Here is a 20,094-nt window from a genome sequence, read left to right as displayed (position 1 = left end):
AAAGCAAATGATGCACAATGCAATTGCTCACCACCCGCTGACCGATACCCAGACAGTTCCCGAGCAGCGATCGCTCCCCTTGGCCAACTCCCCCCAGCTTATATACTGAACATGACGTCATATGGTATGGAATAACCCTTTGGTCAGTTTGCATCAACTATTCTGGCCCTGCCCCCTCCCAGTTTTCTTGTGCGCCTGGCAGAGCATGGGAAGCTGAAAAGTCCTTGACTAGCATAAGCAGTACTTAGCAACAACTAAAACATCAGTGTGTTATCAACATTCTTCTCCTACTAAATCCAAAACACAGCACTATGCCAGCTACTAGGAGGAAAATTAACTCTATCCCAGCCAAAACCAGGACACTGGAGTCCCGTGTCCAGTTCTGGGCTCCCCAGTACAAGACAGACATAGATATACTGCAGAGAGGTCAAAGAAGGGCCACAAGGATGGTTTTAAGGGAGTGGAGCATCTCACATCTGAGGAAAGGCCAAAAGAGCTGGAACTGTTTAGCCTGGAGAAGAGAAGGCTCAGGGGGTATCTTATCAATGTATATAAATATCTGAAGGGAGGCTGCAAAGAGGACGGAGCCAGGCTCTTTTCAGTGCTGCCCAGTGAGAAGACAAGAGGCAATGAGCACAAAGTGAAACACAGGAGGTTCCATCTGAACATCAGGAAACACTTTTTTTACTGTGAGGGTGACTGAGCACTGGAACAGGTTGCCCAGAGAGATTGTGGAGTCTTCCTCCCTGGAGTTATTCAAAAGCCATCTGGACATGGTCCTGGGCAACCAGCTCTTGGTGGCCTTGCTTGAGCAGGGGGGTTTGACTAGATGATCTCCAGAGGACCCTTTCAACCTCAACCATTCTGTGATTCTGTGAATCAAGTGCTCGAATGTCTTTTTAACAAGTTTTGTGAAGGTAATATTTCTATAAAAATGCTTCTTCTAGTTTCCTCTCTTGTATTAAGCTATGCTCAAGCACTCATGCTGAAATAAGCATCTGTGACAGGGCTTTCAGAAATTTTCTCAATGAGAGATTGTATGACAAGCTAACATACCTGGCCTAGAAAAACTTTCCAGCGTAAAAATATCCTTACTACTGAGTTCTTTGTGCTTCTAGTTATAAGTGCCACAAACCTTTCTTAATGTGATCTTTCATCTTTTTCTTTATGTGTTTTTAGTCCTCCTGTTCGCCGTCAGAGAGCAAGAAGGGATCGTCTGTCTCGACACAATTCTTTTAGCCAAGATGAAAACTATCACCATCTCTCCTATGGACAGCAGCAAGCAATAGAAGACCCCCAAGCCTTTAACCCTCCAAATATATCCCATCGTATGTTGCACCCAGCTGCTCACCCACCACAGCAGAACACAGTGATGGTTGACATTCATGATCAGGTAAGAGTGTGTTGAGAACATGGATGCAAATGTCTTAAACTCTGTGTATTCATCTCCGAAGAGAGCAAATGAGTGAACTCTCCTTGACAAATTAGTTGGCAATGAAGGTCACACAACACTAACTCCTATTAGTCCTCTTGTAGAGCGTTTTTTCCCTTTTTTTTCTTCTGAGTAGTATCAGTGTATAGAGAGCTGCAGCATTCAGTGAAAACATTGATGCATTTGTTACTTAAGAAAAAAAAAAAAATCTAGATTCTAATAGAGAAGAGTGAAAGTCAACAGTCTGTCAGTGTGTGTTGGCACAGTTCTGAAGATCTCTGCATCCCACCTTTGAAATGTGACTCTTCTGCTTCTGAAGTTAATTTAGTTTAAGATATGCTAAGCTAATAATGTATTTTACTTCATTGCATATGAAGTACCTCTCCTTAGCTTAAAGTGCTTTAGTTAGTTTAAATATATTCTTTAAAAATAGAATTCACAATGCATGTAATTGCCTACATAACAGCAAATCTCATGATAATATCATCTCATCACTAAATTACTCATTCTAGCCTCAACCAGCTCCTTAAATGGCATGAGAAAATGAGATTTGCAGTTAGTCCAGAAAAATAAGTTAGGTCTTCCCTGAGACAGGAAGAGGAGTAGGATTCCATAATAGAGGCTCTTTAAAGGAAATTGTCCTCTTGATATAGCCTTTTCTCATTCAAATCAGTAGACTGCAGCCCAAGTGTGTTTGTTGCTATGCAGTTACATTCATTAACTGGGGACAGAGCTGGTCATTCTAGTGCTGTGTACAGAGGGTTGTCATGAACCAGGGAAACCTCAGGGAGAGCCAAGAGACCTGACAGGAGCCTGCAACTCGCACCACAGCAGCTGACAAGACCTGGGCGGGGTCAGGAGCCAAGCCCCCTCCCCCACATATAAAATAAGCCCCTAGGGAGTGCTAGCGACCAGGGCGGGAAAACAGGGTATGACGCATCAGCAAGGGCATGGTGCGGCAGTTTGTGTGGCAGTTTGCACGGAAGGCTGCGCGCAAAGGGCACTGTAGCTCTGCCAGCATGATCAGGAAGAATTGGTATCTACCTGGCGGAAGGTCATGGCCTCTCTTAAACTCTGCACCCGCCATGACTGATGCAGATTCCCAGACAGAGCTCCGATGGGAACATGCTGCCACCCAGGTGTCAGGCTGCAGGGTGTGCCCTACTCTTATACCAGTACCAGATGGCTGTAGTGAGTATACCTGTGGGAGGTGCACCCAGGCAGAGGAACTCTTCAGCTTAGTGACACAGCTCCGGGAGGAGGTGAGTAGGTTGAGGAGTATCAGGGAGTCTGAGAGAGAGATAGATTACTGGAATCACACCCTGGGACAGGCCTGTCAGGCAGACAGGACATGTATACGGAGAATTCCCTATCCTCTCACCACCTGACTGAACACGGTGACTGAAGGGATAGGGGGGAATGGCGACAAGTTTCTGCCCGGCACAGCAGGCACGTGTCCTCCGTGACTACCCCACATTCCCAGGTGACCTTCCATAATAGGTACAAGGCTCTGCAAGTGGAACCGAACAATAACGAGGACGATGGTTCATCTAGCTTGGAGGTGCCGCTGAGGTTAAGTTGGCCTATGCCCTGTGTCAAAACCACTTCCATAAAGAAAAAAAGACAGGTCATTGTCATAGAAGACTCTCTCCTGAGGGGAACAGAAGGCCCAATTTGCCAACTGGACCCACTTCTTAGGGAAGTCTGCTGCCTCCCTGGGGCCCAGGTTAAAGGTGTGAAGAGAAAACTTCCTACCCTGGTATGGCCCTCAGATTATTATCCATTATTGATTTTTCATGTAGGCAGCAATGAAGTTGCAACAAGAAGTCTGAGGGCAATCAAGAGAGACTTCAGTGCCTTGGGACAACTGGTTAAGGGATCAGGAGCACAAGTAGTGTTCTCCCCTACCCTTCTTCCCCTGGAGGGAATGATGAGGGAAGAAACAGGAAGACCCAGCAGATCAATACCTGGCTCCGAGCCTGGCGTCACTGGCAGAATTTTGGGTTTTTTGATCATGGGTCAGTCTACATGACACGAGGCCTGCTGGTGACAGATGGGGTACACCTGTCTCAAAGGGGGAAAAGGATCCTTGCACGGGAGTTAGCAGGGCTCATTGAAAGAGGGTTAAACTAGATTTGAAGGGGGGAGGCGATAAAACCAGGCTCACTAGAGATAAGCCTGGGGGCGGCACGCCAACATTTGAGGGACAGCGTGCTAGCGAGGTCCTTCGGTCTGCCATGTCAGTGGAGGTAGGGGATGGAGATCCACACGGCAGCAAAGACGCAAGGGTTGCTGATGTGTCAGAAACCACGGAAGCGCCTGACAACAGTCACATAGGAATTAGGGCTTATCCCCCAAAAAAGGTGGCGGGATCAATAGCCCAACTGAAGCACATCTACACCAATGCACACAGCATGGGCAACAAACAAGAGGAGTTGGAAGCCATTGTGCAGCTGGAAAACTATGATTTAGTTGCAGTCACGGAAACATGGTGGGATGACTCACACAACTGGAGTGCTGCAATGGATGGCTATAAAGACTTCAGAAGGGATAGGCAAGGAAGGAGAGGCGGTGGGGTAGCCCTGTATGTTAGGGAGTGTTTTGACCATCTAGGGCTTAATGATGGTGACGACAGGGTTGAGAGTTTATGGGCAAGAGTCAGGGGGAAGGCCAACAAGGCCGATATCATGGTGGGAGTCTGTTATAGACCAACCAAAACCGATGAAGAGGCAGATGAAATATTCTATAAGCAGCTGGGAGAAGTCTCACGATCGCTAGCCCTTGTTCTCATGGGGGACTCCAACTTACCAGATGACTGCTGGAAATACAATACAGCAGAGAGGAAACAGTCTAGGAGGTTCCTGGAGCACGTGGAAGGTAACTTCCTGACACAGCTGGTGAGTGAGCCAATTAGGGAAGGCGCCCCGCTGGACCTGTTGTTTGCGAACAGAGAAGGACTTGTGGGTGATGCAATGGCTGGAAGCCATCTTGGGCACAGCGATCATGAAATGATAGAGTTTTTGATTCTCCGAGAAGTAAGGAGGGGGTTAGCAGCACTGCTACCTTGGACTTCCAGAGGGCAGACTTTGGCCTGTTTAGGGGCCTGGTTGACAGAGTCCCTTGGGAGGCAGTGCTGAAAGGCAAAGGAGTCCAGGAAGGCTGGACATTCTTCAAGAAGGAAATCTTAAAGGCGCAGGAGCTGTCTAGGAGGTTCCTGGAGTGTGTGGAAGCTAACTTCCTGACACAGTTGGTGAGTGAGCCACCTAGGGAAGGTGCCCCGCTGGACCTGTTGTTTGCGAACAGAGAAGGACTTGTGGGTGATGTGACGGTTGGAGGCCATCTTGGGCACAGCGATAAAGAAAGAAATCTTAAAGGTGCAGGAGCAGGCCGTCCCCATGTGCCAAAAGACGAGCCGGCGGGGAAGAAGACCGGCCTCGCTGAACACAGAACTTTGGCTGGAACTCAGGAAAAAAAAAGATAGAGTTTATGACCCTTGGAAGAAGGGGCAGGCAACTCAGGAGGACTACGAGGTTGTCATGAGGTTATGCAGGGAGAAAATTAGAAGGGCCAAAGCCCAACTAGAACTTAATCTGGCTACTGCCGTAAAAGACAATAAAAAATGTTTCTATAAATACATTAAAAACAAAAGGAGGGCTAAGGAGAATCTCCATCCTTTATTGGATGCAGGGGGAAACATAGTGACAAAGGATGAGGAAAAGTCTGGGGTACATAATGCCTTCTTTGCCTCACTCCTTAATAGTAAGACCAGTTGTTCTCGGGGCACGCAGCCCCCTGAGCTGGAAGACACGGACGGGGAGCAGGATGAAGCCCCCATAAGCCAAGGGGAAATGGTTAGCGACCTGCTACACCACTTAGACATACACAAGTCTACGGGGCCGGATGGGATCCACCCAAGGGTACTGAGGGAACTGGCGGAAGTGCTCACCAAGCTGCTTTCAGTAATTTCTCAGCAGTCCTGGCTAACCAAGGAGGTCCCAGTTGACTGGAAGTTAGCAAACGTGACGCCCATCTACAAGAAGAGCTGGAAGGAAGATCCGAGGAACTACAGGCCTGTCAGCCTGACCTCGGTGCCACAGAAGGTTATGGAGCAGATCATCTTGAGTGCCGTCACACGGCACATATGGGACAACCAGGTGATCAGGCCCAGCCAGCATGGGTTTATGAAAGGCAGGTCCTGCTTGACTAACCTGATCTCCTTCTATGACAGGGTGACCCGCTTAGTGGGCGAGGAAAAGGCTGTGGATGTTGTTTACCTGGACTTCAGTAAAGCCTTTGATACCGTTTCCCACAGCATTCTCCTGGAGAAACTGGCTGCTCAGGGCTTGGACGGGTATACCCTTTGATGGGTAAAAAAGTGGATGGATGGCCAGGCCCAAAGCATTGTGGTGAAGGGAGTAAAATCCAGTTGGCGGCTGGTCACAAGTGGTGTTCCCCAGGGCTCGGTATTGGGGCTGGTTCTGTTTAATATCTTTATCAATGATCTGGATGTGGGGATTGAGAGCACCCTCAGTAAGTTTACAGACGACACCAAGTTGGGTGGGAGTGTCGATCTGCTCGAGGGTAGGAAGGCCCTGCAGAGGGACCTGGACAGGCTGGATCGATGGGCCGAGGCCAACTGTATGAGGTTTAACAAGGCCAAGTGCCGGGTCCTGCACTTGGGTCACAACAACCCCATGCAACGCTACAGGCTTGGGGAAGAGTGGCTGGAAAGCTGCCTGGCCGAAAAGGACCTTGGGGTCAGCCAACTGGACATGAGCCGGCAGCGTGCCAAGAAGGCCAACAGCATCCTGGCTTGTATCAGAAATAGTGTGGCCAGCAGGACTAGGGAAGCGATCGTCCCTTTGTAGTCGACACTGGTGAGGCCTCACCTTGAATAATGTGTTCAAGTTTGGGCCCCTCAATACAAGAAAGACATTGAGGTGCTGGAGCATGTCCAAAGAAGGGCAACGAAGCTGGTGAAGGGTCTAGAGCACAAGTCTTATGAGGAGCATCTGAGGGAACTGGGGTTGTTTAGCCTGGAGAAGAGGAGGCTGAGGGGAGACCTTATCGCTCTCTACAAGTACTTGAAAGGAGGTTGTGGTGAGGTGTGTGTCGTTCTCTTTTCCCAAGTAACAAGTGATAGGATGAGAGGAAATGGCCTCAAGTTGTTCCAGGGGAGTTTAAATTAGATATTAGGAAAAATTTCTTCACCGAAAGGGTTGTCAAGCATTGGAACAGGCTGCCCAGGGAAGTGGTTAAGTCACCATCCCGGGAGGTATTTAAAAGATGTGTAGATGTGGCGCTTAGGGACATGGTTTAGTGGTGGACTTGGCAGTGTGTCCTGGTTTCGGCTGGGATAGAGTTAGTTTTCGTCCTAGTAGCTGGCATAGTGCTGTGTTTTGGTTTTAACATGAGAATGATGTTGATAACAGACTGATGTTTTAGTTGTTGCTAAGGAGTGTTCATACTAAGGACTTTTCAGCTTCCCATACTCTGCCAGCGAGGAGGTGCACCAGAAGCTGGCAGGGAGCATAGCCAGGACAGCTGACCCAAACTGGCCAAAGGGATATTCCATACCATATGTCATCATGTTCAGTATGTAAGCTGGGGGGAGTTGGCCAGCGGGCAGTTATCACTGCTCGGGAACTGGCTGAGCGTCGGTCGGTGGGTGGTAAGCAGTTGCATCACTTGCTTTTCCTGTGTTTTGTTCCTCTCTGTCGTTGTTTTCCTTTTCATTACAATTTTTTTTATTATTATTATTTCAATTATTAAACTGTTCTTATCTCAACCCATGAGTTTTCTTACTTTTACTGTTAAGATTCTCTCCTCCATCCCACTGAGGGTGAGAGGGTGAGCAAGCGGCTACATGGTGCTTACTTGCTGGCTGGGGTTAAACCACAACACAGTGGTAGGTTTACAGTTGGACTCAATGATCTTAAAGGTCTTTTCCAGCCTAAATGATTCTATGATTCTGTGATTCTATATGCAGGTCACAAACTGCCAGGCTTAAAATGCAATTCTTACAGAACAGCTTATAAAGTGATTTGCATTCAGTACAGCAGCAGATCACTGATATACTTTTTTGCAGAGCGCTGCTCAGTTAGGAAGTATCTGCCCCCAGAGCAGAGTGCATGCGTTAAAGCTGATAGTCTTTCTGGCCATGTCGCAGCCTTGACTTGTATCTGAACAGTTGAGTTACTCAAGTATCTCAAAATAAAAATACAATTTGTGTTTGTCCTTGGGTGATCAAACTTACAGCATCATCTTTGAGAAACGATTGTTCTGTGATGCTGTCACTACCTTTCAAGCACCATCCACAACCAGGTGTTAGTGTTTTCAGAGTTTCTATGGGTGTTCCATGGTGGTGCTTTGCACAGACTACTCCAGAGAGGGAACCACTTTCTCTTTTTTTTTTCCTTTCTTTCTGCACTGAGAGTAGTGGTAACCTCTCCTGAGTTGCATCTGACACTGCCCTCAAACATCCAACAGTTATGGCATTAAAAACTCTCTGATAGCTCACATACTAAATATTTGCATTGGTGCATGAACTGGAACTAGGTCAAAATCACTGTTTCTGCTGAGTGGCTTTTTTCCTAAAAATGTGCAGTTTTGAGATTTGAAGTTTTATTCAGTCATCTGTGTGATGTTCCTGTTTTGGCCTCTGCATCTCATGGCCAGTTCAGTAGGTTAGCTCTCTTCAATTTACTTATTCTCACATTTGTAATGAGCTGTTCTTGCTTGTTCATTTTCCAAGGGTAGATTCCATTTCAGTAGGTTGTGAAGGAAGGCTCTTCAAAATAATTGCTTTCTGTGGATCCACGTTCCCTACCTATGATTCTTTGTAGTTTTTGCTAGATTCCTGATGTAATACAAGGAACTGAGCAGTGTCTGGGTCCAGAGTACCTTCTACCCTTGGATTGATGATTGAGTTCTAAGTGAATATTGCTAATAAAAAAAATTGTTAGCCATCATGTTCTCTACTAGGTTTGTAGATATTTAGTGGATGTTGTCTGAGAGGCATGTTTATGAATATGTAACCTTGTCTTTTTCATCTTTTAAATTAATCTTTGGTTTCAACTACTGTTGTTAGTCATGTTAAGACACATCCCTGGAGTGTTACCCTGAGTAGGCATTCAGAGATTGGCTTCTTTACAGGAAATAAAATCTATCTGAAGTTCTTTTTCTTCAAAGATATAAGTCTCTGGGTTAACATTTAATCACTCCACAAGGACAAATTGAATAGATTCTTTAGCTACTTGTAGGGGTTTTCCCCCCTCCTTTTTCTGACTGGCTTTTACGTGGGAGTTACTGCTGCCTATTTTCCTCTAAGAACTGACCTTAGTGTGTGGAAGGGGCAGCTTTGCTGATTTTGAGATGCTTTTGAGTGCCTCTAATGGTGCTTTGGAGGACTTAACATCTTGAGAGCTCCCTCCTGGCCTTGTCCTAAAAGCACTGACTGAAGAGTGATACTCCAATGAGAAGATTTTTTTTTTTTTTTAAAGGACAGGGATTACAGTTATTTGCTGCCTTTAACACCTTCAGAGTAAAAAATACTTTTTTGTTATGTTAGGTAAAAGCTTGTTTTCTATGCCATGCCATAACTGTCCAAAGCCCTTGTAACAGCTTACTTCATACATTTGTCTTTTTGCTGCAGATCCATCAGGGTGTAGTCCCCGTCTCATACACGGTGACAACGGTGGCACCACATGGAATTCCACTTTGTACAGCCCAGCACATACCACCCTGCAGCACACAGCAGGTCCCAGGTTGTTCTGTGGTATTCAGTGGACAGCACCTTCCTATCTGTAGTGTGCCTCCTCCAGTAAGTATGGTTCTCTAGTTATATTGACTCTGGACTTATACTTAGGAGGTGGAAAGCCTGGAGTTTCACTGCCCATACAGCTTTCCTTGATGTAAAATAAAAACTATAATTTTCCTGGGGTAAACTGTAATGGTATATATAATACGGTATATATAATAGTGCAAGCTTTAGAGCTAGTAAACGTATTGTGCTTCCCTGCTCCCTTCATAGAATTATACCCTATTCTCATGTATTTTTGACTCAAAATGGATGCTGGTCTTTTACCCTATCCATGAGCAGCTATTCTACATACATTCAGATGCTTACAGGAAAAGACTTTCAAAGTTCATCAAGTACTATTAGGAATCTCACCTAGAGCTTTTATCTGCAAATGGTCTTATGCAAATGGTACAGCTACAGCTAACAGCTCTTTATGAAAGACAGGCAAGGAAGCAGAGAAGATTGCCCCTTACATGAAGGAGAAGCTCAAGCTAAATGCTTGAGCTCTTGCTATAGAGCTCTTCTATGGAATGGGTGACAGGCTGTTTGAGAGCTTGTGGGTCAGGAACAGAGAAGAGACTAGTAAGGGGTGATATCATGATGTGAGCTTGTTACACAGACCACCTAATCAGTGTGAAGAAGGGGACAAGGCCTTCTTTAAGCAACCTGAGAAAGTCTCCAGATTGCAGACCCTGGTTCTTATAAGAGACTTGAAACTCCATGACATCTGCTGGAAGGACAACAATGGGACAGAAACAGTCCAGGAGGCTTCTGGAGGGTGTTGCGGGGGGTGAACGATGACGAAAACTTCTTAATACAGGTGTTGGATGGGCCAACTGGGGGGATGCACAGCTGGATCTGCTGCTCATGAACAAGGGAGAACTAACTGAGCATGTGGAAATCAGTGGCAGCCTTGACTTGAGTGGAGCTCAAGATCCTGAGGGGAGTGAGGAAGGCAAGAAGCAGAGTACAGACCTTGCATTTCAGACCATTGTGCGCACAGCTTTTGCTTTACCTGTTAAACTGTATTTATCTCAACACATGAGTTTTCACACTTTTGCCCTTCTGATTCTCTTCCCCATACTACTGGGGGGAGGGGAGTGAGCAAGCGGCTGTTTGGTGTTTAGCTACCTACTGGGGTTAAACCAAAACAGTCCTTTTTGGTGCCCAACGTGGGGCTCGAAGGATTTGAGATAACGACAGATTGGAACAGAGCGTATTGGAGGGAACTTATAATTATTATATCTGTTTAACAGTTGCTGGTCGTGACGTTGACTTATCTGTCCTTGACATTGGTTTCTGTGATCTGTGCCATGCTCCCTTTTTTTACTGAACATCAAATTTGAGACTTTATTAAAGGCTGGTTTTGGCCTTGGCAGTTTTCTGTGCTGTGTAGCACTTGCTGGTGTTTTCCCTGGGAGAATTATGATAAAAGCACTGGCCTTAACTCTAATATGGTATTTGGGCCCTGCACCGATGCCCAGCCAGTCCCCAAGCAGCAATCGCTGCCCCTCGGCCAACTCCCCCAGCTTATATATTGAGCATGACATCATATGGTATGGAATAGCCCTTTGGTTATTTTGGGTCAGCTGTCCTGGCTGTGCCACCTCCCAGTTTCTTGTGCACCTGGCAGAGCATGGGAAGCTGAAAAGTCCTTGACTAGCATAAGCAGTACTTAGCAACAACTAAAACATCAGCCTGTTATCAGCATTCTTCTCCTACTAAATCCAAAACACAGCACTATGCCTGCTACTAGGAAGAAAATTAACTCTATCCCAGCCAAAACCAGGACAGTATCCACCCCTTATTCTATACCATCCACGTCATGCCCAGGTCCTACATTTTCTAATACATTCCAATTAATCACCACCACTTTTCCTGTCTTTTGATATATACACACAGATATCATTCCATTAGTCTATGGACCATCCCTCTAAAATGTCCATTGAGTTCATTTAGTCCATGACTTTGGGTTCCATCTGTCATCACAGTCTTTCAGGGCAGGAGAGATGGTGTGTGGTGTTGGGTTGTTGCAGGCTGAAGCCAGTTCTGGTTCCATCACCGCTGCACTATGCTCGGTTTCACCAAAGTTCATTAATCTGGGCGATCCTTACTGTAATGCTGCTGATATGGCATATAGCAACCATAAAAGTGATGACATAGGGTATTATATAGCAATTAACATCATACCATTCAGCTCATTGGCTATTTTCACCCAAAATCAAATCCCCTTGAGGTACACATCGGGCTTCCCCATCCTTTCACATCACCCACCAAGTGTACCCAGGTCCTTGGGCAAAAGCAATCCTACGAATGGGTTTTCCTTTGCCCAAGGCAGGAGTGACCCAGACCAGATGGGTTTGCCTCTGCGCTGCCAGTTGCTCTGCTTCCATTGCTGTAACCACCCCCACAGGGCATTTGCCACCATCCATGAGTCAGTACAGAGATAAAGGACTGGCCACTTTTCTCTTTCAGCAATATCTAAAGCCACCTGGATGGCTTTCACCTCTGCAAACTGACTCGACTCCCCTTCTCCTTCAGCAGTTTCTGCGACTTGTCGTATAGGACTCCATACAGCAGCTTTCCACCTCCGATGCTTTCCCACAAGACGACAGGACCCATCAGTGAACAGGGCATATTGCTTCTCATTTTCTGGCAATTTATTATACAGTGGGGCCTTCTCAGCACGTGTCACCTCCTCCTCTGGTGATATTGTGAAGTTTTTTCCTTCTGGCCAGTCCATGATCACTTCCAAGATTCCTGGGCGACTGGGGTTTCCTATTCGAGCCCGTTGTGGGATTAGTGCAACCCACTTACTCCACATAGCATCAGTTGCATGATGTGTAGAAGGGACCCTCCCTTTGAACATCCAGCCCAGCACCGGCAGTCGGGGTGCCAGCAGGAGCTGTGCTTCAGTACCAACCACTTCCGAAGCAGCTCGAACCCCTTCATATGCTGCCAATATCTCTTTCTCAGTTGGAGTATAGCGGGCTTCGGATCCTCTGTATCCCCGACTCCAAAACCCTAGGGGTCGTCCTCGAGTCTTCCCTTGGTGCTTTCTGCCAGAGGCTCCAGGTAGGGCCATTCTCCCCGGCTGTGGTGTAGGGCACATTTTCAATATCCTGCCCTGCCCAGACGGGCCCAAGGGCTACTGCATGAACTATCTCCCGTTTAATTTGTTCAAAGGCTTGTTGTTGCTCAGGGCCCCATTTGAAATCGTTCTTCTTCCGGGTCACTTGACAGAGAGGGCTTATGATCTGGCAGTAATTTGCAATATGCATTCTCCAAAACCCCACAACGCCTGAGAAAGCTTGTGTTTCCTTTTTGCTAGTTGGTGGGGACATAGCTGTTATTTTGTGGATCACATCCATTGGGATCTGACGACATCCATCTTGCCATGTTATTCCTAAAAATTGGATCTCCTGTGTAAGTCCCTTGGATTTACTTTGGCTTATGGCAAAACCAGCTTTCAGAAGGACTTGGACCATTTTTTTCCCTTCTCAAAAACAACTTCTGCTGTATTGCCCCACACAATGATGTCATCAATATACTGCAGATGTTCTGGAGCTTCACCCTGTTCCAGTGCTGCCTGGATCAGTCCATGGCAAATGGTGGGGCTGTGTTTCCACCCCTGGGGCAGTCGGTTCCCGGTGTACTGGACACCCCTCTAAGTGAAAGCAAATTGGGTCCTGCACTCTGCTGCCAAAGGGATGGAGAAAAATGCATTAGCAATGTCAATTGTGGCATACCACTTGGCTGCCTTTGACTCCAGTTCGTATTGAAGTTCTAGCATGTCTGGCACGGCAGCCCTCAGTGGCGGTGTAACTTCGTTCAGGCCACGATAGTCCACTGTTAGTCTCCACTCCCCATTGGACAGGTCGGGAGTAGGATATATCCTCTTCGAGTTGCTGGACCTTCTGGGACATTTTCTCTACAGCTGAGACACAGGCGCGTAGGGAGGAAGAGATACTTTCTTCGTATTCCCGGAGTCGGCTCGCCACTTCATCCACCGTTGGTGCCTCTTCATCTTTCCAGGCCAGTATTGCCAACGAGTTGACAAAGGATGCTGGTGCGCTCTGTACCACCTTCCACCATATGGGTCATGTGCACCTGACTTCATCTGGATCTTTGGGTAACTGCTCATTGTTCAGGTCACTATAAATCACTTCCAGCATGCCTAATACCCTCAGGTACTGGATAACTCTCTCTGCGGTGGTCCATTTGCCTGGGCGATATATAACATCTTCCTTTGAAGGGATACCTTTCCTTCACGCTTGACAGAGGTCGCCTCCAGAGGCTGAGGGCTTGTGCCCCTTTTCCAATTGCTTTGTCAATGCCCCCTTCCCTAGAAAGGGATCCCAGCTGCTTGGCTTCCTTACCCTCTAAATCCAGGCTACTGGCCCCATTATCCCAGCATCGGAGCAGCCAGGTGATGATGTGCTCGCCTGGATAACGACTGAAATCTTTGCGCATATCTCGCAGCTCACTCAGGGATAGGGATCAGGTGTTTACCATCTCATTTATGGGTTCTGTCTCTTCCTGCTCTGTTTGTCTTGATGGCCCTGGTTCATCTTCATCCCTTACTGAATGAGCTGATTTTCTTGTGTATTTTTTCTTGTGTATAGGGGCAACTGATACCGGTACGGGTTGGTTAGCTGGTTTAGCCACAGTGCCTGTCACCGGGGTTGAAGTGGCTGCAGTGCCCATGGCTGTGGTTGGAGTAGCCACAGTGCCTGTTGTTTTGTCATCAGATCCAGAGACCTTCTCTTTCTTTTGAGGGTACTGAATAGTGTTGAACATGGATCGATAGGCATGGGCCAGCCCCCAGCATGTTGCAATGATTTGTGTCTCTCTGGAGTTGCCAGGGTGACAACATACTTTTTCCAAATACTTTACTAGTTCTTCAGGATTCTGCACTTGTTCAGGGGTGAAGTTCCAAAACACGGGAGGTGCCCACTGCCCTAGGTACTTGCCCATACTATCCCACACACCCTGCCACTCATAACTATCCAGCCTTGGGGCAGATCTCTGGATCATATTCTTAAATTGCTTACTAACCTTCATCAGAACCGAAACAGTATTCCCAAGAAATAGCAATAGATGTATCTTAACTACCCATGGATGTTCAAGATACTGAAAAGTTATTGTAATGAAGGAGGAAACATCATAGAAGAAGGTAGCGAAGGTACTATTCTGTATTTCCTCCAGAAAAAACCTCTCTGAGGAAGAGGTATAATTGCTAATTGTCTCCATGAGGTGGTACCCAATGTACAGTAATAGCTTCAGTACAAACCCCAGATACCAGATAATGCTCAAGGCCAGTGTTTTAATAACAAATCTCCCAAGCAAAACATCACTAATCACTGCAGAGCATAGCAAACTGCAAAAAACAACACTAAGCTTTAACATGTACAGCAAAAAAAGGAGCACGATGCAGATAAGCTAAACTAATATCAAGAACAGATGAATTAATGTCGTGATCGGTAACTGTTAAGAGAGTCTTTAATATGCTCTGGTTAATCTGTTATTATCTCATCCCTTTGAGTCCCATGTTGCATGCCAAAAAAGGAGTTTTGTGGTTTAACCCGAGCCAGCAACTAAGCACCACACAGCTGTTCAGTCACTCCCCCTGCCCTGGTGGGATGGGGGAGAGAATCGGAGGAGTAAGAGTGAGAAAACTCATGGGTTGAGATAAGAACAGTTTAATAATTGAAATAAAGTGAAATAATAATGATAATAATAACAACATAATAATGATAATAATAATAATAATAATATACAAAGCAAGTGATGCACAATGCAATTGCTCACCACCCGACGACAGATACCCAGACAGTTCCCAAGCAGCGATCACTGCTCCCCGGCCACCCCCCCCCAGTTTATATACTGAGCATGACGTCACATGGTATGGAATACCCCTTTGGTCAGTTTGGATCAACTATTCTGGCTGTGCCCCCTCCCAGTTTCTTGTGTACCTGGCAGAGCATGGGAAGCTGCAAAGTCCTTGACTAGCATAAGCAGTACTTAGCAACAACTAAAACATCAGTGTGTTATCAGCATTCTTCTCCTACTAAATCCAAAACACAGCACTATGCCTGCTACTAGGAAGAAAATTAATTCTATCCCAGCCGAAACCAGGACAGTGATACACAATGCAATTGCTCACAACCCACCGATCGATAACCAGCCAGTCCCCGAGCAGCAATCGTTGCCCCCCAGCCAACTCCCCCCTAGTTTATAGACTGAGCATGATGTCATATGGTATAGAATATCCCTTTGGCCAGTTTGGGTCAGCTGTCGTGGCTGTGCCCCCTCCCAGCTTCTTGCTGGCAGGGCATGAGAAGCTGAAAAGCCCTTGACAAGTGTAAGCAGTACTTAGCAGCAACTAAAACATCAGTGTGTTATCAACGTTATTCTCATGCTAAATCCAAAACACAGCACTATGCCAGCTACTAGGAAGAAAATTAACTCTATCCCTGCTGAAACCAGGACAGCTGTCCATCAAATTTGAGAGCTTGTTAAAGGCTGTTTTTTGCTTTTGCAGTTTTCTGTACTGTGTAGCACTTGGTGGTGTTTTGCCTGGGAGAATGATGATAAAAGCACTGGCCTTGAGCCTAATCTTGTGTTTGGGCCCTGCATTGATGTATTCCCTGTACTTCAGGAACCATCTCATGGAGGCAGTTAACAATTACACTTTTTCCCTTTTCTCCTCTGAGAGGCATTCATCATTGCTCTGATGCTGGGATATTGGGGCCAATAGTCAGGAAATAGAGGATAAGGAAGCCTGACAGCTGGGATCCCTTGCTAGGGATAAGGCCATCGACAAAGAGATTGGAAAAGGGGCAACAGTCCACAGCCTCTGGAGGCACCTCTTGTCGAGCGTGAAGGAAAGGTATCCCTTCAAGGAAGATCTTGTAAATTACCAAGGCAAGTGGACCACCACTGTGGGAGGTATCCAGTATCTGAGGGAATTAGCCATGGTGGAGGTGATTAACAACCTCATAGACACCTGGGCCAAGGAGTATGGCATTGACTGGGTGTATCACCTCCCCTATCATGCACTAACCTCCAGGAACATTGAATGATACAATGGACTGTTAAAAACTACCCTGAGAGCAATGGGTGTTGGGACATTCAGGCATTGGGCTACACATTTAGCAGAAGATGCTTGGCTAGGTAACACTAGAGGATCTGCCAGTCAACATGGCCCTGCCCAGTCAAAACCCCTGCACATTGTGGAAGGAGATAAGGTCCCTGTAGTACACATAAGGAACTGGCTGGGAAAGACAGTCTGGGTTAGTCCTTCCTCTGGAAAAGGCAAACCCATTTGTGGGATTGCTTTTGCTCAAGGACCTGGGTGCACTTGGTGGGTAATGTGTAAGGATGGGGAGGTCCGATGTATACCTCAAGGAGATTTAATCTAACCCATGATTTGAGTTATATGGTGCCATTGCTGTATGATGCCAGTGTTATATGATGCTGTATGTTGCCACTGTTGTGGCTGCCATATGTCAAAGGTGTTATAACAGGAACCCCTTGCTGCTAGCCAAGCTAGGAGCAAAGGGAGGAGTTCATTGCAATGTTAAACCCTATGGTCTGGTCCAAAGGGACCAGGGGTGGAGATTGTAATGGATATACCTTTAAATTGTTGTAACCCATTATTTGAGTTGCATGTTATAGGAAGTACTATAGCAGGAACCACCCAGACCAATGGAGGACGTGCCTCACAAGAAGCAGTGCAAGCGCAGCAGTGAACCAACCTGAGCTGACTTTGGTGCCCAATAACTCCACACAACACACCACCTCTCCTGTCCTGAGTGACCACCATAACAGATGGAGCCCAAAGTCACGGACTAAATGAACTGAATAGACATTTTATGGGCATTTTACAAGGGTAGTCCATAGACTAAGGGAATGATATCTGTGTAAATATCAAAGGATGGGAAAGGGAGTGGTGGTTAATGAGGATGTATTGGATAGTGTGGGACCTGAGCATGACATAAATGGTATGGAATAATGGATGGAGATTGTCCTGGTTTTGGCTGATGTTGTGGTTTAGCCCCAGCCAGCAGCTAAGCACCACGCAGCCGCTCGCTCACTCCCCCTACCCTGATGGTATGAGGGAGAGAATTGGAGGAGTAAGAGTGAGAAACACTCCTGGGTTGAGATAAGAACAGTTTAATAATTGAAATAAAGTGAAACCAACCCCCCCCCCAGTTTATATACTGAGCATGATGTCATATGGTATGGAATAGCCCTTTGGTCAGTTTGGATCAACTATTCTGGCTGTGCCACCTCCCAGTTTCTTGCGTACCTGGCAGAGCATGGGAAGCTGAAAAGTCCTTGACTAGCATAAGCAGTACTTAGCAACAACTAAAAACATCAGCGTGTTATCAACATTCTTCTCCTACTAAATCCAAAACACAGCACTATGCCTGCTACTAGGAAGAAAATTAAGTCTATCCCAGCCGAAACTAGGACAGCTGGGATAGAGTTAATTTTCTTCATAGGAGGTGGTATGGGGCTATGTTTTGGATTTGTGCTGGAAACAGTGTTGATATTACACCCATGTTTTCGTTATTGCTGAACAGTGCTTGCACAGTGTCAAGGCCTTTTCTGCTTCTCACACTGCCTTGCCAGTGAGTAGGCTGACTTCATCTGACCAAAGGGATATTCCATACCATATGATGTCATACTCAGCAATAAAAACTAGGCGGGGAGGGGGAAGTTTGTCAGGGCTGCCATTTCTCAGGGACTGGCTGGGCATCAGTTGGATGGTGGTGAGCAGTTGTGGGGTTTTTCCATCACTTATTTTTCTGGATTTTGTTTTTCTTTGGTTTGTTTTTTTTTCCCCCTCTTTTTTTCTTATTAAACTGCCTTTATCTCAACCCATGAATTTTCACTTTTACCCATCCCACTGTGAGGGGAGTGAGCAAGTGGCTGTGTGGTGCTTAGCTGCCTACCAGGGTTAAACCACAACACTCTGCATCTGTGTGCACATGCCTCTGTCTGTGTCTCTCTTCATCTGCATCTGTGTGCGCGCGCCTCTGTCTCTCTGTGTGTCTGTCTGCGCGTGTCTCTGTGTGCACACTCCTCTGCCTCTGTACATGTGCATGTCTCTGGCTGTGTGAATACATCTATATTTCTCCATGTCTTTGCATAAGCATGTCTCTGTATGTCTGTGTGCGTGCATGTCTGTGGATCTCTCTGCATCTGTGCATGCTCGCATCTTTCTTCCTCTGTGTCTGTGCGCATCTCTGCATCTATCTGCATGAGCGTCTCAGACAGTTCCTCTGTGTCTGTGTGCACATACTTCTCTGTCTCTCTCTTCCTTTCTTTTGTGTGTATGTGCATCTGTCTTTGCATCTGTGCACGTGTGCGTGCATCTCTTTCTTCTCTGCATCTGTGTGTGTTTGTGCATCTCTCTGCATCTGCATGTGTGCACCTGCCTCTGCATCTGTGCACGTGCACCTACGTCTGTCTCTTTGCATCTGTGTGTGTGTGCATTTCTGGGTCTGTGTGTGCACATGTCTCTGTGTGCGCACGCCTCTCTCTTCCTCCTGTGTCTGTGCGCTCGCCTCTCTGCCTCTCTCTCTGCACGCATGTCTCTCCACGTGTATGCTGTGCATCTATCTGTCTCTTCTTCTGCGTCTGTGTGCACGCCTCTCTGTTTCTCTCTGTGTCTGGGGCTGCTCCAGTCTCCTCCAGTCTCTGTATGTGCACATGTGTGTCTCTCTCCTCCTCTGCATCTGTGGGCGTGTGCCTGCCTGTCTCTCTCTCTCTCTTACTCTGCACACACGCGCCTCTCTGTCTCTCTATCTATCCATCTCTGTCTGTCTCTGCATCTGTGTATGCACACAACTCTGTGTGCATGTCTCTCTTCCTCTACATCTGTGTGCAGAAGCATCTCTGCGTCTGTGTGCGCATGCATTTTTGCTACTCTTCCTCTGCATCTCTCTTTGCACATGTCCCTCTGTCTCTCCACCTGTGCATCTCTGTGTACACGTGTGTCTCGGTCTCTCTTCCTCGGCATCTGTGTGTGTGCACATCTCTCCATGTTTGTGTGTACACGCATCTTTCTGTCTCTCTTCCTCTGCATCTGTGTTCACGTGTGGTGGGTTCACATTGGCTGGCCGCCAGGTGCCCACCAAGCCGCTCTCACTCGCCCCTCCTCAGCAGGACATGGGGAAAAAATAAGATCAAAAACTTGTGGGTTGAGATAAAGGCAGCTGAATGAAAGAAAGCAAAGGCCATGCACAGAAGCAAAGCAAAAAGATTTATTCTCTACTTCCCATCAGCAGGTGCTGTCCAGCCATTTCCTGGGAAGTAGGGCCTCAGTATGCATAGTGGTTGCTTTGGAAGACAAACACCTTAATAACAAATGGCCCCGCCTCCTCCTTTCTATTAGCTTTTATTGCTGAGCATGACATCATAGCGTATGGAATATCCCTTTGGGTCAGCTGTCCCAGCTATGTCCCCTCCCAACCTCTTGCCCACCCCCAGCCTTTGGCGGGAGAGAGGTTGGAGAGACAGCCTTGATTCTGCATGAGCACTGCTCAGCAGTAGCCAAAACATTGTTATGTTATCAACATCATTCTAGCTACAAATACAAAGCACAGAACTGAGGGGTCCTATGGGGAAAGTTAACTCCATCCCAGCCAGACCCAGTAAAATCTCCACCACTTATTCCATCCCATTTGCGTCATGCTCATTCCACATAATTTGAAACATTAACATATCTTCTCATCATCCCATTGTATCTGTTTCACTTTCCTGAAATCCCCTCCTGCCAACACTTGTAACTTATACAACATAATTAAACCATCTTTATATCCAACATACAGATTTATACATTCTCCTT

General features: G+C 46.7%; 1 protein-coding gene across 1 annotated transcript in view; it reads left to right on the top strand.

The window, feature by feature from the left end:
* Positions 1-20,094, top strand: part of LOC142596499 (E3 ubiquitin-protein ligase RNF38-like) — a 248,589-nt gene that overhangs the window by 188,411 nt on the left and 40,084 nt on the right. The window contains exons 4-5 of the mRNA XM_075725625.1: positions 1,180-1,393; positions 9,087-9,254. Coding sequence (XP_075581740.1) covers positions 1,180-1,393; positions 9,087-9,254 — 382 coding nt within the window. The remainder of the gene's footprint in view (positions 1-1,179; positions 1,394-9,086; positions 9,255-20,094) is intronic.

Source organism: Pelecanus crispus, chromosome W (genome assembly GCF_030463565.1).
Source record: "Pelecanus crispus isolate bPelCri1 chromosome W, bPelCri1.pri, whole genome shotgun sequence".
Taxonomy (NCBI): domain Eukaryota; kingdom Metazoa; phylum Chordata; class Aves; order Pelecaniformes; family Pelecanidae; genus Pelecanus; species Pelecanus crispus.
This window is presented reverse-complemented; position numbering and strand designations above follow the sequence as displayed.